Source organism: Delphinapterus leucas, chromosome 7 (assembly GCF_059928025.1).
Source record: "Delphinapterus leucas isolate spDelLeu-1000000601 "Yukka" chromosome 7, BTC_Dleu_Yukka2, whole genome shotgun sequence".
In the NCBI taxonomy this organism is placed as follows: Eukaryota; Metazoa; Chordata; class Mammalia; order Artiodactyla; family Monodontidae; genus Delphinapterus; species Delphinapterus leucas.
Genome location: NC_143135.1, coordinates 85,033,742 through 85,059,702, shown reverse-complemented (window position 1 = coordinate 85,059,702; position 25,961 = coordinate 85,033,742). Strand labels below are relative to the sequence as shown.

The window sequence follows — 25,961 nt, the reverse complement described above, 5'->3', positions numbered from 1 at the left end:
ATAACACAGTGTCTGGACATAGAGTTGTTAATAAAGACTACATCTTTCGAAATGTACCTCATCTTGGATTCTAAGTTAACTACATTTGTTAGAGATCTAGCCAATAAGTGTAAGTGGAGTCTTATGTCTTGGAAAGTATACTATCAGTATTGATAAAATAAACTTTTTGGCCTCTTCCTCTTTATAAATGTCCATAACTATAGTCATAAGCCCCAGAGTGCTTTTCTAAAAGTATAAGTTAGTTTTAGGAACATTAGAATAATATTTTCATAGCAGAGAACAAAGTGGAAAATAAACAATTTTCTTAAGAGTTTAGAAAAAATGCATGTATTCGATTCACAATACAAGGATATTTGTTATTCACTTCTAATTAAATTCTTCTATAACAAGTAACTTCTATCATAGTTAGTCTGTTGGAATAACTCGTTGTACTAGCTTGACTAGTGTCCCCCACAAATACTGCCTGTGAATGACTTTATTTGGAAATAGGGTTTTTGCAGATGTAATCAAGTTAAGATGAGGTCATACTGAATTAGGGTGGGTCCTTAACTAAATACAATGACTGGTGTCCTTATAACAAGAAAGGACACACACAGTGAGAGGGCCATGTGGAGGAGGCAGAGACTGGAGTGATGCACCTACAAAAAATGAACCACCAAGGAATTCCAACAACCACCAGAAGCTAGGAGAGAAGCATGGAATAGATTCTCCCTTAGACCCTACAGAAGGTACCAACCCTGCCAACACCTGGATTTCAGACTTCTAGCCTCCAGAACTGTGAGAAAATAAATTTGTTTGTGGTATTTTGTTATGGCAGCCATAGGAAACTAATATAGTCATCCTGAGTCAAATTACATGTCACTTCCTTATGTTTCCTAATTATATACCCCACAAAACATCTCCTTTCTTGAAATCCTGGGAAGGACAGTGTCAAGAGCTTCTTTAGCAGATATCTAGAAATGTTTGTACCCCATTGTTGAAATAATTTTCCAAGCCCAGGGTGAAGCTCCTCCTGCCTAGGGTGCCATGTCAGCAAACTGAAACTTAGATAATTTTCATGTCCCTGTAAATGCTTCACCTGACCAGAAATAGAGTATATCAAACCAGCCAACCCCCAACTGCCAAGAATTTGTAATAACTTCTTTGTTCTAAGTAAGGTCAGATATGCAAACTCAGACAATTAACTAAGCCAAATACTCTTTCCTTATTCCCTGATTGACCTGCTATCCTTATAAGGAAATCCCTGACCTCCTAGCCAATCATGCTGTTTCCACTTTGCCACTTCTAAAGCTCTATAAAACTCGCTCTTGCCCCAAATCCCTCAGGAAGAGTACTCCGCTGCTTGTGAGGCACTGTACTCCCCCAAATCCATGGGGAGTACAAGTTTTCCCTTGAATAAAGGATATCAAACTCATTATTAAATTGTCCTATTTTTGTCATTTGACAACAGGTATTCAACAAGAAAATGATTACATTTTCATTGTAATGAAAGATGGCGCAACAGAAGAGAGTTCCTAAAAATAACTTTCATATGATTTATCTTGGGGTTTAGAACAAAAAGATACAAAAGAAGATATTTTAGGAAGTTCTTAGTAAGTGTAAGACAGAAGTCCTACTTGTCCCAAGAATGACTTTTGGGCTTGTTACATGTTCCTCCACCTTTAGGAGGTCTGCTCAACAGTGGCTCCCAAGCCTTTCAATTCAATTTTACAAGTAGTGGGGCCCCTAACTGAGCAAGGAACTGCACTAAAAAATGTGGGAAATTTTTTAAATGATGAAAGTCCTTTTCCTGCTTTTATGTTTTAGATTTGGAGTGGCTCCTCAGCCACAGGCTAAAAGGAATGACCCAATTTACATCTGCTGCTGTCTTAGGCCTCAGACACTGAGGTATGAGCTCAATTAAGAGAAAAATTAGAGCTAGGACAGTGGTCCAGAAATGCCACAGATTTAAAGCAAACGTAATCTTACTGACCACTACTTATCACTCAGTACACTTAGTCTACTTCCAAACGTAGGCTAAGAAGCAACCCAACAGCTAGTCCCTACCTACTTCACCTAGTATAAGCATACTATGAAATGTTCTTATTCATTCAGTGAACACAGAAGTAAAGGCGAACAAAGGTCAGATTCTAGAGACAATACATAACTAGAATCAATAATGTGGTGTGGGGAGGGGGTCAATAGACAGTCAAATGAAGGTTGCTAACCTGGAAGATGGAGATAGTTATTAAGTGGAGCAAGTCTGTGATGGATGATGAGATGTTCAAGAAATACCTGGAAATACATGTTGATCTTGCAAGCAGTTGCAGACAGTCTGGAGCATCAACATGCAGACGGTGGTTGAAGCCACAGAGGTAGATAAAATTACCCAGGAAGAGTATGTAGCTCAGCAAGAGTAGAAATGGAGATGAAATTCTGGGATGTGCAGGCAGAGGAAGAGCCAGAGAATGAGACTGAGAAAACTGAGAGATAAATGTGGGACCAGGAAAGAATGGTATCTTTGAAGTCAAGAGACGAACAAAATTCAATAACCAGGAGTGTTCAAGGTGCAAATGCTGTAAGGAGGTCAAGTTAGAGGAAGATTGAAAATGAGCTTCTGATTAAGCAATAGGAGGTCACTGATGACCTTGGCAAGAGGACCAGTGGGGACATAAGCCAATGAGTACTAAGTAGAAGAAATAGAGACAGATTGTAGACTATTCTTTCAAGATGTTTAGCAGAAAATGGAGGAAGGAGGAAAACAAGGGTCATAACTTGACCAAGGTAGGGGAAGGCATTTTTTTTAAGGATGGCGGATACTTGAATGTTTGTAAGACAGTGGTTCTCAAACTTTAGTGCATCAGCATCACCTGGAAGGCTTATTAAAATTCAGATCGCTGAGACACCGCCCCCCCGACAAAGACTTTCTGAATCAGTAGGTCTGGGGTGGAGCTCAAAAACTTGCATTTCCAACAAGTTCTTGAGTGATGATAATGCTGCTGGTCTGTGGACCAAAACTTTGAGAACCCCTGTTGGAGGCTAAGGAGGAAATAACTAATAAAAAGATGTTTGGAAGATACAGGAAATGTAGGTATTCTGGAGCAAAACACAGAAGCAGAAGGAATTCAGGAAAAGATAAAAAAAACAGTTGGCCTCGAGTAAGGAGTGAGGCAGTCCTTCCTCTGAGATAGGTAGGCAGATGAAAATGGACACTGTTAGAGGTAAAGTTTAGAGGTAGAGAAAGCAAGTTATGAAAGTGCATGCCTGAAAGCCTTATTTTATTTTCTCTGCTTATATTCCCAAAGTAAGGTCATCTGCTGAGAATGGAAGAGGTAAGGTAGAGTAGGGGGCAAGAAAATTACACACCTAGCAGCCATAGGAAAAGGGCCTTGTAAAGGTAGTCCCAAGCCCCACCCTTTCTTAGAGGTATGATAATTGTGGTCTCTTAACAGGAGTGTTAATTTTCAAACCTGGCTTGTTGCAAAGTTGGCTCTTTCCTCTCTGCCTTCCTGGTTCCCACTGCTACCCTTCAACCATCAACCAGTGTCAAAGAAACATCTAAGTAGTATCAGTCTGCTTCAGCAACCACAATAATAAAATACTGCATTTATCATTAATGAAAATAGCAAACCCCAATAACACCCATGGAAGTCTCCTGTCATTCTTTAGATAAAAACAGACAAAAACTAGTATAGATCTAAGTTTGAATCAGCACTTGTGACATTAAGCTGTTACCAATTCAGAGAGCAGGCTGCTACTTACTTTCTTTACTCACTGTGGGATCTCATTATCAAAGATTTTTAATCTTGAGTGTTGGAATACTTAAAATTTATAAACAGAATTGTCCGTATCTTTATATGCATGTCTTTTTCTTTAATCAGACGCTCATAAAAGTCTGTAACTCCTCAACAGTCTAAGACCCCTGTTCCAGACTGTCCATTGGTTAAAATAGAAGTTTAGTGACATGGCAAAGTCCGTATTTGATTTTACAGTCTAGAATAGGCAATTAGAAAATAAACTCTTCCCATTTAAAACAAAGGATTAAACTCTACTCTGTTCTCAGGCACACACACCTCATTCATTCAATCCACACTTGAATGCCTTCTGTGTGCTAGACACGTTTCTTTTTGCATTCAGTTTTAGCAGGACTGGATTCAACCTTGGATATTTAGGGGATTCTCTTTGAGAAAAATAATATAAATCACACATACAAAACTCTTAGGGCCCCTCCCAGCGCCTTGGGAGACATGGGCAAGTAAGGGGCCCAGAAGCTTCTGCCTGTTTCTATGCCTAACCTGTTTCTACGTTCTGGGGAATCTTAAACTGAGGCCACACTTTTCTCTGCCTTCATTTCCAAGTCAATTTCCCCCCACCTCCAAATCCCAGAAAGTCCAAGGTTGATTTTAGGGTCATTATGAAGTGCTAAAGACTGAATGTCTGTCTCTCTCCAAAAATCCTATGTTGAAACCTAATCCCCAATGTGATGTTATTGGTAGGTGGGGCATTTACTTTGGGAGGTAATTAGGTCATGAGAGTGGAGCCCTTGTGAATGGGATTAGTGCCTTTATAAAGGAGACCCAGAGCTCTCTAAACCCTCTTTCTGCCATGTGAGGACACAGTGAGAAGTCAGCAGCAACCTGAAAGAGGTTCCTCACCAGAACCAACCATGCTGGCACTCTGATCTCAGACTTTGAGCCTGCAGAACTATGAGAAATAAATTTCTGTTGGTTTATAAGTCATGCAGTCTATGGTACTTTGTTACAACCACCAAGACTAAGACACAGTCCATCTTCGTAACCTTATTACAACTATCTCTAGCTTTGAAATTTAAATATTCACAAACTTCCAAAAATACACAAAACATGAAATAATTTGTGATATATTTTTTACTTTTGTCTGATATAAAATTTAAATTTTGGTTATGACATGACCTGTCTAAATGGATTAATGAATGCATTAATTACTTTCAGGTTTGAAAATTTTGACCTCTTCCAGGCATGATAGCCCTATGCCATCATCAATGGAAAAGCTACATTCCTGTTAGCTTTCATTTTGAACTAGATTTTGAAATTTAAAAGAAATAAGTGGGTTACTTTTCATATTTCTGATTCCTAAGGCTGGCTAAGATTTACTATTTCACAATTAAATATATAAATATACCTGTTATAAAAATTTTAACTAAACTCTTAGAAACTATTTTACAGTAGAACATCAACATTTTCTTGATAGGTGAAAGCTTTTATATTACATTTTTATTTTGCAAGAAAATAAATTATACAACTTAAAAAATAAAATCCAAAAATTAAGCAGTTCATCAAAATATTTCAGCCTACTGCATACAGAAACTGCTACCATTTAAAATTGTACAGTATTATCATCTCAGTATGTAGTGGCACACATTCAAAATTGTATATACGAGGATAGATTACAACTTAGGAACTCAAATTTGTTCAACACTCCAGACAACATATATAGTGTAGATGACAGGAAAGCTCTCATTGTAATGTTTATTTCACAAACATGACATTGGAAGAGTTTATAAGATAGCATCCCAGTCATTTACATGAAAATAGAAAAAACAAGCTTGAGTTTAAGATAGCAAATCTTTCTGGAAAACTAGCAAAACTTTCACCCAAATTGAATTTTTAAAATTTGCCCTTTGAGCAGGGCCAATGACATCCTACTGCAAATAATACAAAATACTTTTAAACTACTCCGGTCATAGTTTGTACTAAATTTAATAAAAGGTAAAAATAAGAAAGCTAACATTTCATTTTTGGAAATTTTAACATTTATGCACAAAATAAGAGAAAGAGACTTAAATAAAGTTTGCCAGAATGCAGGGACCCCTCCAATAAATGTAAAAATTGGAAGACTTCAGAATTTATTTCAAGATACTCATTAAATCATTAGAACAGTAATACTCTAAATATTTAACTCATTGTAAGCATTAAAATTGTTCTGTATTTTCACTTTGTAAGTTTTGTTTCATATCTACTTACTCTGGCAATGAGATGGCAATAAAGGTTAACATTTTCAAGATGGCTCCACCTTTATATTAGAAGATGAATGTTCAAATCTTAACCTCTGAAGTGTCCTATTGCCATACTGCTCATGAAAAAAATATATGCATATATATGTATATATTTTTCCCCTTAACTATGTCAGAGTTCATCCCTGCTCAGATAGCACTAATTTTAAGTGCACATTAGAGAAAAGGGACTTAGTAATAAAGGATACTAACTGTGATTCTGTATCTTTAGCAAATTGCTGGTAGTTTTTTTTCCAGATCCTTTTTTTTTTTTAAATTAGCAAATCTGTTGTCAAAATATATTTAAAGAAAATTCAACAATGGTATAGGCACCTTGTCAACTAAATGGTTTTCATAAACACCAAAAAGTAGTCAGATATACTTTTGTATACATAATGAACAAAATGATGAAAACTGTAAGTCTACAGTATTTGCTGCTGTTCTATTCCCCAAAATACAATTAGGACATAATTAGCAATTTAAAAATTTATAAAATTATTAGAAAACTTTGCTATGGATTTAGAGTTACCCACTTTTGCATTAAATTTGCCTTTGTAAATCAAAACATCATGGCTCTCATTCTTAAATGACTAAAAAAAGATTAGAAATTCCAAAAAAAGTTCTGAGAACTATTCTGGTTTAAAACAACAACAAATCTTAAACTTTAAGAAATGGCCTGTAATTTTTCTTTCCATTGCTTCCTCCTTTGGCGCTCCTTTATCAGATAAGCAAATATGCCAATACCAAACTATTTATTAAACATAAGGGCCACAATTATTACCAAATTATCAGTTTTTAAAAATTTTGAATTTATCCATTGTTAACAGTCATCTAATTAGAGAAAACAGTGAGTGCTAATTTAGTTTAATCTTCACAATATGCTTGGTCTAATAACTGACATATGCTACCTTAGAGCTCAAATGTAAGATTTTAAATTAGAAACAAAATTCCAATTTCTTATGAGTTTCAGAATAGGCCTTTGACTATAGCCAGCAAAACCTTAAAAATGTTTTATATTTGCTGTCCTTCCTTTCAGCAGGCAGCTCACAAAGTCTCTTGGGATTGGGGACAGATTCCATGAAATGCTCTTGAAAGCACTCTGTAGTAATACTGTACGCCTTTCAACACTCTGGCACTCCATTTCCTACTATCATCAAAATAATTTTAAATATTACTTAATATCAAATAAAATATAAAATAATTTGCAAGAAAATTTGAAATGTGCACCACAATGAATAAAATCCATGTTGAGCCATTCTTTCCCAAAGGGGAGTAAGTTTTTCTCTTTTAAGTTGTTCATGTCCTCAAGTCCTAAAATCTCCATTACTCTGGGTATTCAGTTGCCAGCAACTAGTAAGTTGCTACTTTGGATTGACTAAAAGGAACAAGGTAAGTGTTGCCTTCTGAACATTTTTTAAATGCTTATTTTTAAAATATATAAATATATATGTACATATATTTGGCAAGTTTACTGCTCATATTAAGATTGCAACAATTTTGCTTATGCTTTTCAGGTCTATGTTGTGGTTTTTCTCTTCCTCCTAGGTGACTGATACCTAATTATTACTTTTTAAAACAGAATGTCTTCCTTTCCAGAAACCTGAGGTTATAAATCCCTAATCATGAGACTTTAAAATTTCAAAATATTTCTATGCTACAGATTAAGAGGTCAGTTACATAACTGTATTATATTAAAGCAGGAGATTTCTGTCTTGTTTTTAATAAATTTGAATATGGCATAATAAATATTAAGTATATAAATACTAAGTGTCTTAGTAAACACTTAATATGCTTATTTTGCTGTTTTGACTCTGCAATCGACCAACCTATCTCCATACATTTTTTTAAACAATTAAAATAATAATTAATATGAGCTTCACTTTTTCAAAACAAGCTCTCTTAGCCATGTAAAATTTAAAAAACTCTTCATCATTTAACAATAAACAACTAAGACAGTAGTCTCCTGCTTAAAGAAAGCCAACATTTTTTAGTTGGAAAAATTTAATACCATTTTTAAGTCACCACTAAAATCCAGCTGTGATACTGAAGCAGTGTTTGAACATATAGTTTGATACTATTATAAACTTATCTTTTCACCTATATCTGCCCTGTCCCAATGTTGTGTAGACCAGCTCACTCTTTTGATCAAAAGAAACCAAGAGTGCTATTTCTAGTTTTAATTGCATTTTTTAAAACAAAACGTAACAGCATTTTTCAGCACACAAACATCTGAAGATCCTTCCTTGTGCAAGTACATTTTTGTAAGAGAGGAAAAAAAGAAAAAAAAAGAAAAAAAAAAAGCAACAAAAACCCCACTTTCACCCTTCCCAACTGTATTTCTTCCGGTGGGTATAAATCAGATTTTTAAAAGTTCATCATGGGCTCTTCATGAATGCAAGTTTCTCCACAAAACGGCATGCTGTTAAAACAGAGTGTGCAACATGAAGGGAATGCCACCATGCTAACTAATGTGATTGGCAAAATATAGTTGTTTTGTTAGGTAAGGCAGAGATTTTAATATTTATGTAACCAAAGTCCAAATAAACCTTCCTCTAGCACAAACTGCAAGAACTTTCTGCCCAAGCACTCCAAAATTTTGGTTCTTAATACTGTCCATGATATTCAAAATTATGCCATATATATGAAAGTGTTGATATCAGATTCATCTCTTCTGATGTATTTGTGCTCTATTAGCCATTCTATTTGCTCTTTTATCATTTTCTTTTGTGGCAAGAACATGTTTTTCAAAATTTCTACTAATTCAGTCTGCAGCTGAGCATTACTAATTTTCTTTCTCATCTTCATTATTTGTATGATAGCTTCCTAAAAGAAAAAATAAAATATTAAATTATTTTAAGTAAAACAAAACAAAAAATGACTTTTAATGTATTTTATCTTCTATCCAATACCTATCCAAATGATTAGCAATCACTAGATTAATCTTGAGACCAGTTATCTTTTTTTCACTCTGAAAAATAAAATCTGCATATTATGGAGATTTTAAAAAATGAGGAAAAACAAAATTACCCATAACTTCTCTGATGAAAAGAAAATCACACCTAAGGTTTTGGTGTATTTCCTTTCATTCCTTCGTATCCACACTATGTACATGTAAAAAGTTTATTTTACCTGTGAACACAATATGTATATAACCTGATATTGTGTTAAGAATCAACTATCAACTAAGATACAACAAACCCCTTACACATACTTTTTCCCTTGTATTCAGTCACTTCTTTGTATAGCAGTAGAGGCCAGTTGCTGTCTGTTTCAAAAGTTAACAATTACTATTCTTTATAAATTTATCAGATTAATAAACTGTACTTGTTATAAGTATCTTCAGTTTGTACTGACTCAATTAAATGGTTTAACTTTCTGTAGGAGTAAGCACTTTTCATCTAAATCAATTTTATCAATAGCTTCCTTAATGATTTCTTTAATTATTATTATTCTTTTAATAAGGAAAATTAGAAAATTACTACATATTTTCTCTTTTGCCTTTTCCAGTACAAGGTGTCTGCTTAGTCAACAAAAGGCATTCATCTGCCTTAGTGGAGGTTAGAATTCATTATAAAAGAAATGTGAAAACAAAAAAGGGAATCAATATTTGCTTTTTAACATTGAAAATGGAGTTTGGCTACAAGGCAATAGGCTTGGGAGTCAGGCACTACTCAGTGTGAGAAAAGTATACCTTCAACTTCCCCTGTACAGATATGAGGATTCCTACACTGCCACTAGGAGGTCAGTTGAATTACTCCCAATGTCAGTATGTCCAGATCCAGGCTCTTGATCACAGGGGTTTATGTCAAGGGTCCAGAGAGAAAGAAAGAAGATGGAAAAAGTCTGTCCCCCTACAGGCACTTGTACATTACAGAAACCAGTAAGTAGGAGAGGAACAACTGTAAATATTCCAATTTCTCCTATTCTAGCTTCGGTAGAGGTGAAGATGGCTGTGTTAGAGATGTTAAGAGAAAAACAGAGGGGTTCTGGCCCTGGTCCCATTTAATAGGTTGGAGGTCACTTGAAAAGTGGCATGATATGATGGAAGTAATTTGCACTCCTGAATTTCTCTCACTTCCCATATGATTAGAGTTTAGAGCCAAAGGACCTGCCACAGGGCCTTCAGTGTCAGGAGAGGGTGATCCTGTAACAGCAGATGATAACAGTGTGCCATGTAGGCCAAGGGCCACAAAGAAGATGTAGCAGAGGCTCAGAGGGCTCAAGAGCTCAGTAAGAGCAGAGGACAGGCAGCCAGAACAGGAAAGAGGCCACGTGGTCCTTACCAACTGGAAAAAGAATAAACCATAGTTCATCTGCTACAGACATCAGCAATAGATAGCAATAGAAAGTCAAATTCCCATAGGTGACAGATAAAGCACTCTAGAGCTGACAAGACCAAAAACCTAGAACACTGTTACAACTGTACAGATAGGACAATCCCTTCACTGTCACTATGAAGTCAAGTGAATTTCTCTCAGCCTCAATATATGCAGATACCATCTGTGAAAACAGCAAAGAACAAGGATGGGTGGAGTAGAATCAGGGAGAAATAAGTCTGAGCATTACCTAAAGGGATAGCTTGGATTAGCAGATTGAGCATTATTATGAATCAGTTTTAGACAAAACAAAAAAACTTCATTTTCTTTGCACATCTTATAGTATGACTATACCTGCCCATTCCACTTCATATCTCAACTCTAATCCATCTGTATTTATCCTGGTGTAGCCATAAACTAAGACTATATCATGCTTTTTCCTCCCAGAAGTAAAATTTTCCAAAATCTCTTATTGAATAATACATTCTCTTTTCATGGGCCATGGAAATGATTTCCTTTATTGCAAAGTTCATCTACACTTATATAGGAGGTTTAATTCTGAGCTATTTTCTTCTATTAATCTGTATGTTATGCTATTTTATTTTTCTAGATATTTTAATAAGTTTTAATATTTGGCAAGGCAAGTTCCACTACCATTAACACCTTATTTTTTTAAGGTTCTCAATTACTCTCATCTATTTGTTCTTTCTGATAAAACTGAGAATCAATTTTTAAAATTCCAAAAATATTCCTAGTTGAATTTTTATATGAAATTCAGTAGACTTGTTACTAGTATGGGAAGTTATTCAGCCTTATCATTAAAAAATATGGTATTTCAGACTTCCCTGGTGGCACAGTGGTTAAGAATCCATCTGCCAATGCAGGGGACACAGGTTCGATCCCTGGTCCGGGAAGATCCCACATGCCACAGAGCAACTAAGACTGTGCACCACAACTACTGAGCCTGCGCTCTAGAGCCTGTGAGCCACAACTACTGAGCCCATGTGCCACAACTACTGAAGCCCGTGCGCTCTAGGACCCATGTGCCGCAACTACTGAGCCCGTGTGCTGCAGCTGCTGAAGCCTGTGTGCCTAAAGCCTGTGCTCCACAACAAGAGAAGCCACCACAATGAGAAGCCTGCGCCCTGCAACAAAGAGTAGCCCCTGCTCTCCGCAACTAGAGAAAGCCCGCACGCAGCAATGAAGACCCAAAGCAGCCAAAAAGAAAAACAACAAATGGTATTTCATGTTAAAAAGAAGCCAGATACAAAGAGTACACTGTCTGATTCCATGTATATGAAGACCAAGAACAGGCAAAACAAAGCAACGGTGATAGGAATCAGGTGGGTTGAAGGTGGAGATTGGCTGAATGGAGACATGGAGAAATTGCTGGAGTGATAGAAATGTTCTGTATTTTAATTGAGGTGATGGTCACACATGTATACACATTTAGCAAAACACACTGAAAACTATGAAATATGTATTCTATTATATGTAAGTTATACCTCAATTAAAAAATTTAGTAAGAAAAAAAGGAACATGATCTTTCTATTTATTCAAATCTCCTTTTGAATCTCTCAGGCGAAGGCCCCTCTCTTCATACAGGTCCAACACACTGCTTTTTAAAGAAATGCCTGTGAATTCTATGGTTTCTTCTTTTATTTTCTTAAATTTATTTATTTATTTGTTTATTGCTAAATAGAAAAGCATTTGATTTTTATTTATCTTTTCTCTGTTCCTTTATCATATTATATGATCTACAAGAAGTGAAAAATTTTAATCTTTTCTTCTTTTTTGTTTCATGCTTGACTGCATTGGCCAATAGTTTCAAACAATATTAAATGAAAACAGTAAAAGTGGAACTACTTGGTTTTAATAAGACTATTTCTAAAGTTAAAACAGTCATACATTAGTTTGCAATAGGTATTCTTTATCATGTTCAGAAGGTATAATCCTAGTTTTAAAATACGTTTTTTAGTGTCCCTAATTTCCCATTACAATGGAATTAGAAGTGTTAAAATTAAATTTTAAATACTCAATCCTAGAATCGTACTTGTTGCTGATATACATTTATCCTCTTTGACATGCAGTCAGAGAAGCATAACCTAAAACCAAGGTTTCTGCCCAACCAACAGAACCTACCAGAGACCACCAAGTCATATAGACATCTCTTTGCACAACTAAGAGAATGTTACTAATACAATTTTTATATTTCAGTAAATTGAAAATTAGCTCTTCTGCACGAAAAGTGTGAGTACCTACATTCCTTTAATTTTAAAAAAAGATTTGAAGATTAAAAAAACAACATTTTTCAAAATTTAGACATTGTGTCTTAATATTACAAACCTGGGTTCTCAGTATTCTTAGTTGAACTATTCCTTCATTCTCTTCTTCTCTCATCCTTTCTGTAGTGAGCTGCAAGCGTCCAATCAAGTTGATTTTACCCCTTTTCTGAACTTTTGCATTTTTTCTATAAAAAACATTAAATCAAATATTTTACAGTGAAAGGCTTTTTAAACATCATATTATAGCAACAATGTCTAAGAGAAAATATTTAGAAATAGTCTAAAAATTAATATCCAACACTGCTTAAGGGAAAAATAACAAATAACCAACATGTAGCTTTATTAAAATGAACCCTGATTTCCCTCAAACATGATAAAAGCTCTGTTAATAAGTGTGACTATGCTCCCTGTAATAACAAAGTTAATATAATTTATATTGCCATGAAAGTGATTAGATAATTGAAGATATGTGGGTTGTAATTCAACATTATCTTCTAATTGGATCTAAAGGAAACAGTACTCCGTGTGGATAAAGCTGCTTTAGAGTGCAAAAGGATGTTTACTTTAAAGATGAAAAGCAATATAGTATGTCAGACACCAAAATGTATCCATGAAAAATATGTAAAGAAATAATAAACATCTCTAGTTCATTAATATGTTTAATAAACAACTAAATGGCATAAATCTAAAGTGATGACAGCATACAGATGTTTTAAATATCATGTAAGGAAAATTATTTTGCTAAAAATAAAATATTAAAATTCAAACAAGGTATTTTTATTTTAGATCAATCAACATAAACCTTACATTAAACTGAACTCCTGGTTCACTGAGAAGAGGGTACCTTCTGTAAAGTCTTTGGGTGAGTTGACTTGAGGTTCATACAATAAAACTTGCCGTTTGAGCTTTGGGAAAGCTACTAAAGACTATGAAGAATAAAGAGAAAACAATTAGCTTCTATAAACACTACAGAATACCAAGATCAATTTTACAACATGACCAATATAGGTGAGAAAAAATTATGAGCACAAATTAATAATTCAAAATTTTATTTGGTACTTCCATGAATATAACAATGTAAATGCATAATGAGGAAAGAGAATGAGGAGAAAAGAGTTGGTTATGAGGAAGCAATAAACGCTCTCTTTACAATAAGACAATGAAAAAAACACAACAACAACAAACTAGAGGGATTGGTCATATATGACCACAGCAAACATCATTGCCGGTTATAAACCAGCTGTTTCTCTCTAGGTAATAATTTATTTTGGAACTTTTAACAGGCATATGGAGTAGGGGGTAAAATGTAGTTTTGAAGAGAAGGCTAATAAGTACATTTTACAGGGCCTCAAAAGGACCAAAGTCTTCTTATTCTTAGAATTTTGGTTATCATAAAAAACTTTTAACACATTTTCAATATGAAATCTTTGGTCATGCTCTTCACAGGCAAAATTTAAACACCAACTCAATCTCTTTCTTTCTCTCTCTTTTGCCATTCTCTTAGTAACTTGCTTATTTTCAATTTTTTTTTCCATAAATACCTCACTAGTGTATTTTTCTTGCTTAAAAGTCATTTGAGTGTTATGAATTCATAAATTTATTATAACACAAGCCAACACATGTTTCCTGCTATGTGAGAGGATGCAATGTTAAAAACAAAAAACATAAAAACAAACCAACCCATAAAGTTCTTCTAAGCTCAGCATCAGGGAGTTCAGTTGCAAGTTTTAGATTTTCAAAGCTGATTTTCTCTCTGGGTCTTTGGTTCCATGCAAACAATACAGCCAGCTGAAATGTTGTTACCTCCAAATCATATTGACCTACTTCATTCTTAAATGTTATCTATAATAGATAAAATAGTTAAAAAAATAAGAATCTCTTCATGATGATTACTATCTATCTACTATAATATCTCTTATATGAGATTATATACAAAATGACTGCAAGCTGTCTTTCAATATCCATTCTTCCTTTCTTACATGGTAATAAAAATTTTAGCAGACTTTAATGACTGTCCAGAATAAAGGCTCACCTCCCAGCTTTCCTGAGCAAAAATGTGGCCATGTAACTAAGTTCTGGCCAATGAGATTTGAGTGGAAATAATGGGGGAAACTTCTAGAAGTTGCCGTTCAAGGAAGCTATACCCTCACATCTTTCCCTTCCTGTTGGGCTGGAAGACAGACATAGTGAGAGCATCATACTGGATTCTGCAGGCAAGGGAATACCTTAAGGATGGTGCTGTAACCAGAAGTCTATGTCCCTAACAACTTCATGGAACAGATCTACTATACCTGCTCAAACTTTCACTTGTGAGAGAAGGAAAGATCTATCTTGTTTAAACAAATCTTATTTGGAGTCCTGCTACTTTCAGCCAAACCAATATCTGAACTAACACACCATCTACTTACAATTCCATTTGACATGAGATGATGCCAATGTAATTTTCTACCACTATGGTTTTTTTTGTAGAATTCTTCTACTTCGGGTATCAAATCCTCCAGTTCAGTAGGAAGTGAGACAAAGACTTTTTCAGAGCTTCTTGACCAGGCACCAGCATTCAGAATTTTTATATTAACTGAATCAGCTATAGGAAAGTATATCAGAAAATATAAAGCAAATAATCTTGACAATGGGTAAAATACATACACAGAGGATAAGCTTTGGTGAAAAATAAGACTCTAAAGATTTTGTTAAAAGTGTCTTTCTGTTTCAAAATAATAGTAAATCTAAATTCTGCTTTGTAGGATATTTTCAAGGAATGTGGACTTTTTAACATCTTTGTCTCTATTACTGCTTAGTTTTATTTTTAATTTACTAGAAAACAAAGATATTCTTTTGTAAAATGTTTAAAAAAATGTATGTAATTATAAAATAATACCTGGTAAAGCCAATTTATTATTTTTGTGCATTTCCTTAAAAGCTTGGTTCAAATCTTCAGATACTTTAATGTCCTGAAACATTCTAGCAAGCTTGTTTACATAATCTGCTGGCATACCAACTTCCTATGAAAACGAAAGACAGAAGAAGTAATAAATAATAAATAATCTGATATACTATTAGGAAAAATTTTAATGGAAAACTAAGTTTTAGATCATTTAATACAAAATTCTTCTTCTCTCTTATATTTATAGAATGTTTATAATCTAATACCTATTAAATTTGATTCTTAGAACCTAAACAGAATATACAGGCAATCCTGGCTTTCTGTGCATGATTCCAATATGCATGAATTTCAATTACCACAGTACAGTTAAAAGAACACCAGTACCCCAACAACACTGTTCAACTTTCAATTACCATTATATATTAAATGTGAGTTATGCATAAAGCACAAATTTCACTTCTAGCTCCTCAATCTACAAATCACTAACAAAGCACATCACATCATTGACCAATCACAATATTTCTTTCAAAATCTGTTAGTCATCTGTTTATTCAGTTCACCCACAGACAGCAAAGCATGTAGCTTTGTTGCATCCATGTCTTCCACTGATAAATCCACATGACATTTTACAAAAACGGATAACTGAAAGAGATATTGGTCAAGAAAGATGATAAAAGTACACCAAAAAAAAAAAAAGAAGAAGAAGAAGAAAAGGAAAGGAAAGAAAAGGAAGGGAGGGAGGGAGGCAGGAAGGAAGGAAGGAAGGAAGGAAGGGAATAATGTTGGAAATGAAAATAAAATAGAACATAAATGGAGTTTCTGAAGAAAGAGCTAACTGTGGTTGTAATGTTTGTTGATAATGCCAATGCTGAAGAGTCTAAACATGCAGGTACAAGGAACTTAATGAAGGCAAATTATCAACATAAATGAGAAAAGTGGTAGTGACAAAAAACTTAAGAAGAGGAAGTGATGCCAGCAAAAACTCTTGACGACTTTGAAAGACCAAAAGACAAAAGTTTGGAAGCTGATCCAAACTTACAGAGCATGAGAACTCTTCAAAGTATACCAAAGGTGCTCACTAAGTAACTTGTAAGTTACATGACAAGAAGGCAAGTACTAGTCAAACTACTCTTCATTTTAGTAACAGTGTTGAGATATAAATCACGTACCTCAAAATTTGCCCTTTTAAAGTGTACAATTAATCAGGTTTCAGTATATTTACAGAGTTATGCAACCATCACCACTATCTAACTTTAGAACATTTTCATCATCCCCAAAAGAAACTCCATACTTACTAGCAGTCACTCCCCATGTTCCCCCACTCCTCCATTCCTGAAAACCACTAATTTATTTTTTGTCTCTACAGATTTGGCTACTGTGGACACTTTGTATTAGGGAATCATATAGTATGTGGTCTAACTGGCTTCTTTGCTTATTAGCATAATATTTTCAAAGTACATCTATATGGTTGCATATATCAGCACTTCATTTATTTTTATTACCAGAAACATTCCGTTATATGAATAAACCATATTTTATCTATCAGCTGACTGACCTTCTGGGTTATTTTCACTATTAGGCTATTATGAATAATGCTGCTGTGAACATTCATGTACAATTTTTTGTGTGCTCATTATGTTTTCACTTCTCTTGAGTGGAATTACCTAGTAGAACTGCTGGGTCAACTTTATGTTTAACTTTTTGAGGAACCGTCAGTTTTCCAAAGTGGCTGCACCATTTTATATTCCTACCAGCAATGCATGAGGGTTCCAATTACTCCTCTTCCTCACCAACATCTGTTATTGTCTGAATTTTCAGCTATCCCAGTGGTTTTAATTTGCATTTCCCTAATAACTAATGATGTTGAGCATCTTTGCATACACTTATTGGACATTTATATATCTTTTGTGAAGAAATGTCTATTCGAATTCTTTGCCCTTTTTTTTTTTTGGGTACACGGGCCTCTCACTGCTGTGGCCTCTCCTGTTGCGGAGCACAGGCTCCGGACGCGCAGGCTCAGCGGCCATGGCTCACGGGCCCAGCCGCTCTGCGGCATGTGTGATCTTCCCGGACCGGGGCATGAACCCGTGTTCCCTGCATCGGCAGGCGGACTCTCAACCACTGCGCCACCAGGGAAGCCCCTCTTTGCCCATTTTTAACTGAGTTGTCTTTACTGTTGAGTTGTAAGAGTTCTTTATATATTCTAGATACAATATCAGACATGTGAACTGCAATAGCAGTTTTTTCAAAGAAATACACTTTAAATCTGAAAGTCTGTTTTAAATTACAGTGTACTAAATACATATTAATTTTACTAATTTTTTCTTTCTCCTATATACTTAGATAATAAGAGGTTTTTAATATTTTGACAAAAATTTCAAAGTCACAAAGCAGTAATTTCCCAGTGATTGTTAATATTAAGATCACCTGAACAGTAATTTTTACTATCCCACACTACCAGGCAAAACAGGGCTATCTGCAAATCTTTAATTTGAAATACACATATAAATGAAAAATATATATATAAAATACATATAATTATACACATTATAATAGATATTTTATTATCATATATTAATGTAGTATTATATATAACACCATATGTATAAATGAAAGACATTCATTTATGCTATACTGATATAACTCAAATTCCATTAAAATGGACGGAAAGGAACAGACGTAAAATATTTTAACATGGGAATTTAGCCATAATTAGCATTGATTAACCTAAATAAGCCATCAACTTTTACCTATTTGTTCTTTTTCCTTAATAGATGTATTTATTTACAAACATCTCTATGGTTAAATATTTAGTACTAAAAACATCTTAAAAATGAAACGATTTGTCCGTTAGTTAAGGTCAGTTCAAATGAGAGCAGAGATACAAAAGAGTGAAACAACAGAAGCAAAGCAAGAGCAAAGGTGCTTCACCAGAAGTCTTCATTAAGAAAATATACTTTATTTTATATAATTGATGCTATATTCTTCTAAAACGTTCCATATTTCTTCAATATTAACAATATCAACAAAATGCATTACTTAAGCACACATATGAACCATGTGCTATTTTAAGAAAAGCAAATATTTTTTAAAATTTTACTTACTCTTAGCCACTCTACCATATTCTCTTCAATTTCACTATCAGCAGAGATGTCTAATATAAGACGTCGTGTCAAATGAGCTTTGTGATATCTCATAAAAACGTCTTTGTTTTGTACATATTTAAGTACCAAGAGCTGTACAGAAAAAAAAGTTACTTTCAATTTACATACATTCTTAGCCATCCCTCTCATTTAGACCTTTCTACATCCCCAATTGTCAAAATTCAGAAATTTATATAATCAAATACAGAGAGAGGTTTAGTAAATTGCCCATCTCTGAAAAATAACCAGTCCTGAAATACTACAATACTTTAATACTTTAAAAGTTAGCAAATTTGAGACTGTAACCAAATAACCTTTTAATTCTTAGAAACATTAAGTTTTGAGATTTAATATAAAATGTGATAAAACTTTACATGAAAATCAATGGTTCTTCCCCATTTTTTTCTTCTACATTTCTTCTTCACTTTATTCTAACACTAATCTTCTCTCTAACCACCCCCCACTCCACCCCCCCGCTTTGCTGGCTGCGCCATGCAGCTTATGGGATCTTAGTTCCCTGACCAGGGATTGAACCTGGGCCCAGCAGTGAAAGCAGTCTTAACCACTGGACTGCCATGGAACTCCCCCCTCTAACCCTCTTTGTCTATACTTTCTCTATATCTTTACTTACTAATTTTTTCCTCTTTGGTATGATGTCCTTGGCTTATATCATATTACAATAACAAGCAGAGACAAATAAATATGAAAGCAACTAACTTTTTATCTACACTCATTTATCCCTGGCTATCTATTTTGGGCTCTCACAAAAAGAAAGAAGTGAAAAACTCTTGGTCTCTCAAATATCATTCCAAATACCACCAGCTAGCTCCATTTTCCCTTTTTTTGTCCTTTAATACAAGCTAGAATTTAACTGACTTTTAAAAATAATCAAGAAAGGGGAAGAATTAAATACTATTTCCCTTTCTGGCAGCTACAGAATAAAAATTGTCAGTAAGAAAAATAACTGCTCTATAGAGATCTTGCACTGGTAAAATTTCATAATATTAGTTGCTTAGAGATATACGTTAAAAAAAAAAAACTGAGGCTATCGCAGAAAGCCTTATAAGCAAAACACAAATTCAAAGATAATTTTAAAATTTCAAGTTAAAAAAATTTTATGTACCACTTCTTTAAGCTTTGCTTCAATCTCTTCAGAGGTTAGTTTTTTGCTTAATGGCGTTTTTCTTAGCAACATGTCACAGTAATTGGCAAGCAGCTCAGGGCATTTTGATTCAGGCTGAGTTTTTAATCCCACCCTAAAAAACAAATTAAAAGCAGTTGATGAAAATGACTGCATCTGCAAATATTTTTTCTAAAGCCAATTTTTCACAGATTTCTTATGTTGTATAGATCCAATGGGACTAGGGTAAGCAAGTCTACATCTAGGGTGCATAGTTTAAGGAGGCACTCCCTCTTAGGTTCCCATGAGTGCACTTGGAGAACACTGAGAGTGAGACCTCCTTGTATTTTGTAACCTATGTGCCACCTTGCCTCACTCTAGTGGCAGCTTTGCCAATGATCTTTAAAAGATTTTATTAAGATGCTTCTAAAATAGTTTTGAAAAACTGTGTAAATCCTTGCATATTTATAAGTTAACATTTAAAACTTTTTTTTTTAAAGCACTCAGTGTTCGATTTATTTGCAAGATGTCACACAGGTAGCATTCTCCCGTTTTTCACGATCTGATTCAGAACATCAATCAATTTATGTTAAAACTGTTACTTCACTCTTTGAGACATATCCAATGTAACCTAAATTTCACAGTGATATGATATATATCATCCTTCATTAAAAACAACTGTAAACAAACTTTCCTTAAACAATGAACTTACATCTCTATTTCACTTTCCTAACAAAACTTTAAAACGAGTGTATCGTATTTTATGTTTGAAAGTCTTTCATTTATTCTTTATCACACTTCTCTAAACTATATATGTAAATAAATTTAAATTCAACATTTTAAAACTTTTTATGTATAAAATTCAACTGTTATCAGAAATGAGTTGTCCAAATTATTATAAGTACACGACTTAACAAAACAACATAATTATATTGTGTGTGTATAAAACATATGCATATGTAAAATTTTGTCTATGAAGTGGATGAAACTTTTTTCCCCTCCCAATTATGAATGCAGGAAATCATCAATTTTACTTCTACTTTTTGTATTTATAAATTTATGTCTTTTACCTAAAAAATCTTATTATAGATAGGACTAGAAGAAGTTTTTCTTATAATGTTACTCAATTCATTGAGCACCTCCTGAGTTATTTGCTAAAAAAACATATACTGATCTAACAAAAAAAGTTATTTTTTAATAATGGATCAAATTAGCCATCAATTGTGTTGAAAGCAAATAATTAGAAACCATTTTGCAAAAGGATATAACATCTAGTCATTAGAAATTCATTTTCTGTACAACAATACCAATATTTCAAAATATTCCTTTCTTAAACGACTTGGAGGCATTTTACAATTCAAGGCACATACCATAGTAAGAATGAAAAGAGATATGCCTTTCTTTACAAAATAGGGAAGAGTAATTCTGGAAAGGAGAAGTGAAAGGAGAAACTGCAATACTTCCACCAGAGGGTTCAATTTCAGAAAAAAGTAGATGTGGAAATTGAGGATTTAGAAAGTGATTTCCTTAAAAGTATCTACACTGGCATACTCTTGGGAATTCTTTCTGTATCCCTCGAGGTAGATATAGCAAGTCTAAAGACCACTAACTTACTTCATAAGAATCTATCCATCTCCTCCAATCTATTCACATTGCCAATACCTAGCTTCTATATGAACTGCTGTAATAACTGCAGTGGTCTATCTCCCTTCCTCCAATTCAACAGGTTGAGAAGACAGTTTTCAGTCTTTTATTGTTGTTTCTTTGGTATTGTGTCATTCCCCCGATCTCTGGCTTTTTGTGTTTTGTTTTTTTCCAGTTTTTAGCTGTTTTACTATGATGTACCTAGGAATGGTTTAATTTGTAGTTATCACGCTTGAGATTCAAAGAGTTGCTTGAATACAGAAGTTGGCATCTTTTGGCAATTTGGAAAAATTTTGGTCAATAGCTCATGCCTCCTTTTCCTTTCTCTATGATTCCAATTACATATCGCTATAGATATTTTACCTTTTCTCAGGTAACAATTTCCACCTATTTGTCTATTAATATGTATTACTTACTCATTATTATTCATGATCTATTTAAGATTACTGAGATATAATTCACATACCATACAATTTATCCATCTGAAGTGTGTAATTCAATGTTTCTTTAAAGTATATTCACAAGGTTGTACAACTATCATCAAAAGAAAATTTTAAACATTTTCATTACCCCAAAAACAAACCCCATACTCATTAGTAGTCAAATCTCATTTTCCAGCTATCCCTCCCTCCCAGTCCCTAGTTATAACTAATCGACTTTCTGTCTCTATGGATTTCCTTATTCTGGACATCTCATATAAATGGAAGCATACAATATGTGACCTTTTGTGACTGGTATCTCTTACTTAGCATAATGTTTTTATTAATCATCCAGATCATAGCACATATCCATTCATTCCTTCAAAAAAATTATCCTTTTATCATGGTCAAAAGATTTAGCATATTAGCCATTTTAAGTGTACAATTCAGTGGCCTTAAGTACATTCACAATGTTCTGCAAATATCATCACTATCTATGTCCAGAACTTATTCATTATCCTAAACAGAAACCCTGTACTCATTAAACAATAACCTTCCATTCCCTCCTATCCCCAGTTCCTGGTAACGTCTATTCTACTTTTCTGTATCAATAAATTTGCCTATCCTAGATACTTCATATAAGTGTAATCATAAAAAATTTGTCCTTTTGTGTCTGGCTTATTTCACATCTCAAGGTTTCATTCAAGCTGTAGCATGTATCAGAATTTCTTTCCTTTTATGACTAAATAAAATTCCATCGCATAGATATACCGCATTTTGCTTATTCATCATCAGATAATGGACATTTGGGTTGTTTCCATTTTTTGGCTATTAAGAATAATGCTGCTATGAACATTTATGTACAAGTTTTTGAGTAGATATATGTTTTCATTTCTTTTGGGTATATACCCAGGAGTGGAGCTGATGGGTCACATGTTAACTTTATGTTAAACTTCTTGAGGAACTACAAAAGTGTTACCACAGTAGCTGTGTACCAACTATAATGATCCCAATCTCTCTCCACATCTTCACCAACACTTGTTAATGTCTTTTTAATTTTAGCCATCCTAGTGGGCGTGAGTGATATATCACTGTGGTTAAGTTATTAATCTTAATTATTTTAAAGTCCTTATCTACTAACTCCAATAGTGGGATCACCTGAGAGTCTGCTTCTGAAATTATTTTTCTCTTAGTTGACCATAAATTTCTCTGCCATCACAGGACTAGTAATGTACTGAATACTACGCACTGCATATAAAAGAATCATGAAGGGGGAGAGGGATAAATTAGGAGTTTAGGATTAACATATACACATTATTATATATAAAACAGATAACCAACAAGGATCTACTGCATAGCACAGGGAACTATACTCAATATTTTGTAATAACCTACAGGAAAAAAGAATCTGAAAAAAATATAAATGTATAACTTAATCACTTTGCTGTATACCTGTAATTAACACAACATTGTAAATTAACTGTACTTCAATTAAAAAAAAAAAAAAAGAATCACAGAGGCACCAGACTAGTTTATCTTCCATTAAGAATGTGTGTTCAGGGGCTTCCCTGGTGGCGCAGTGGTTGAGAATCCGCCTGCCGACGCAGGGGACACGGGTTCGTGCCCCGGTCCAGGAAGATCCCACGTGCCGCGGAGCGGCTGGGCCCGTGAGCCATGGCCACTGAGCCTGTGCTCCGCAGCGGGAGAGGCCACAACAGTGAGAGGCCCACGTACCGCAAAAAAAAAAAAAAAAAAAAAAAAGAATGTGTGTTCAACCTTTGTTCTGCTATGGCAGAGGCTGATCACTTTAATCCAATCAAACTACTTTGGCTCAAGGATGGGTTGTAGTTTTGGTAAGAATCAGTCTACCTCTGGTTACCCACTGAATCTAAGGAATGTCCCTCCTGGGCTTTCACTTGAGAGCCTAGTTGAGTTTTGTCATTCCAGTCCTGTGTGACCACCAAAAGCTCTACTGTCCCCCAGCAGTACTGCTCAGCCTGAGTGAAACCTAGATTCTCAGTTACTTTTTTTCAGGGAAACACAGCTACAAAGCATCAGCTAACTTCTGAAGGTTCTCTCTCATTTCTATAACTTTCATTATTTTGTTCTAGTTGCTTCTGTAGCTCTTTGATAATATTAAAATGCCTAGTTCCTGGAATTTACCTGATTTCCCTGATTGTTCTCAGTGGAAGCACTGGCTCACCATGAACTACTATATTCCTCCTCAGGAGTGACTCTCCCAAATAACCTGGATGATACTAGCAGCTTTATTCTTCTAGAACATTACCTCTACCACCTCCAATAGCCACAACACTCATGTTCTGCTGCCTGAATCATCTAATAATACTCATTTTATTCCACAGAAATTTTCTACTTAATCTGGAGCTAAAGACAGGACCTGGTCACCTTAGAATAAAAAAAATAAAGAGAAAGTAATCCCCACTTCTGGGAATTTAGACTGTAGAAACATATAAAATGGCAAATGTACAATATTATTCACTGGAGCACTATTATTAGTAATAGCAAAGTATCAGAAAATACTTAGTGTAGAAATAAAGGATCAATTAAATAAACTATGCTATATGTACCAGACATAACACCATGCTGCTATTAAGAATAACAAAGTTATGAAAAAAACTACAGCTAACATACTAATCAGGAATAAGACAAGGATGTCAACATTCACCACTGCTGTTCATCACTGTGCTAGAAGTTCTACCTAGAGCTAGAAGTTCTAGTTAGAGCAATTAGGCAAGAAAAATAAAGGCATCCAAATTGGAAAGAAAGAAGTAAAAGCATCTCTATTCACAGATGTCATGACCTTCTATATATAAAGTATTAAAGAATCCACAGAAAAGCTACTAGAGCCAATGACTAAATTTATTAGCAAAGTTGCAGGGTACAAGATCAACACACAAGAATCAGTTGTGTTTTCATACGCCAGCAATGAACAATCCAAAAGGAAATTATATAAACAATTTCATTTATAATAACATCCAAAAGAAAAACATACCTAGAAATAAACTTAACCAAGGACATGAAAGCCCAAGCAGAGTAAAAGAGCCATCCTTGCAGGGCTGCAACTTTGCATGAGGTGTCAGAGCCACTAGAAAGGCCTAGCATCCAGGCATCAAAGACCAAACAGTTAAGGGGTGTGTTGACATGAAGGAGCAGCCATGTATGGCGTATGAGAGAAGAGATCAAATAGGTAAGGAGGGTGTCCATGCAAGGAGAAGGTACAACGGGAGGCATTAAGGCTCCAGTTGGATGAGGAAGGCATTCATGTATGGGGTGGCCCAGTCTGGGGAGTCAGAGCCTCAGCAGGGTGAGGAATGCATCCACAAAGAAACAAGGCCAGGTATTGTAGTTGTAAATGCATATGTGTACCTTTAGCTTGTCCACTGAGAGGCTCTAGGAGCAGTGACACCACAATAGCAATGAATACACCTAGCAACAGATTTTGTCCACTAAATACCAACGTCCACTAAAAGCAACTAGAGCTCTGTGAAAAAATGGCTAACCCTGAGGCTAAGGCAAGGGAAAGTACAAAATGAATCCGGAAATCTTCACATCCCAAAAAGAAAGAAGAATTTACTTTAAAAGGACCCAGAAACCAGCTCCCATTAGTGAAATCTAGGATAATCTAAAAATCAAAACAAAGAATAAAAGTAAATTATGGGAGCTCCCTGGTGGTCTAGTGGTTAGGATTTGGTGCTTTCACTGCTGTGGCCTGGGTTCAATCCCTGGTCAGGGAACTGAGATCCTGTAATCCATGCAGCACAGCAACCCACCACCCCCACCAAAAAAAAAAGTAAATTATAACCCATTGAATAAAAATAGTAAACTATGAGTTCATACTGAGATGATAAATCAATGTACGAATTGAAAATTTAATGAGCAATGATGGGATCTTTACAGTTTTAAAGTACCTGTCAAAAAATACTTAATTACAAAAAGAAAAAGAATGAGTGGATAAGTTGGGCATACACCAACTTAATTAGGTAATCAAACTAAACTAAATCAGTACTGGGATAAATCAAAATCATGCACCCTCCCTCAGATAAGATGCAATGACGGAAGTCCCTGGTGGTCCAGGGGTTATGACTCCATGCTTTCACTGCTGAGGGCCCAGGTTCAATC

The 25,961-nt window shown here is 34.7% G+C and overlaps 1 protein-coding gene across 5 annotated transcripts in view; it reads right to left on the bottom strand.

Annotated features, from left to right (window-relative positions):
• Positions 1-5,211: 5,211 nt before the first annotated feature.
• The window catches only part of CUL5 (cullin 5), a 96,844-nt gene continuing 76,094 nt past the window's right edge, over positions 5,212-25,961 (bottom strand). For all 5 annotated transcript variants that reach the window (XM_089915510.1, XM_022561611.3, XM_022561613.3 and 2 more), the window contains 8 exons: positions 19,762-19,894; positions 18,600-18,731; positions 15,490-15,613; positions 15,020-15,195; positions 14,292-14,453; positions 13,419-13,537; positions 12,673-12,796; positions 5,212-8,833 (listed from right to left, as the gene is read on the bottom strand). In XM_089915510.1, coding sequence (XP_089771636.1) covers positions 8,639-8,833; positions 12,673-12,796; positions 13,419-13,537; positions 14,292-14,453; positions 15,020-15,195; positions 15,490-15,613; positions 18,600-18,731; positions 19,762-19,894 — 1,165 coding nt within the window. In that variant the 3' untranslated portion in view covers positions 5,212-8,638. The remainder of the gene's footprint in view (positions 8,834-12,672; positions 12,797-13,418; positions 13,538-14,291; positions 14,454-15,019; positions 15,196-15,489; positions 15,614-18,599; positions 18,732-19,761; positions 19,895-25,961) is intronic.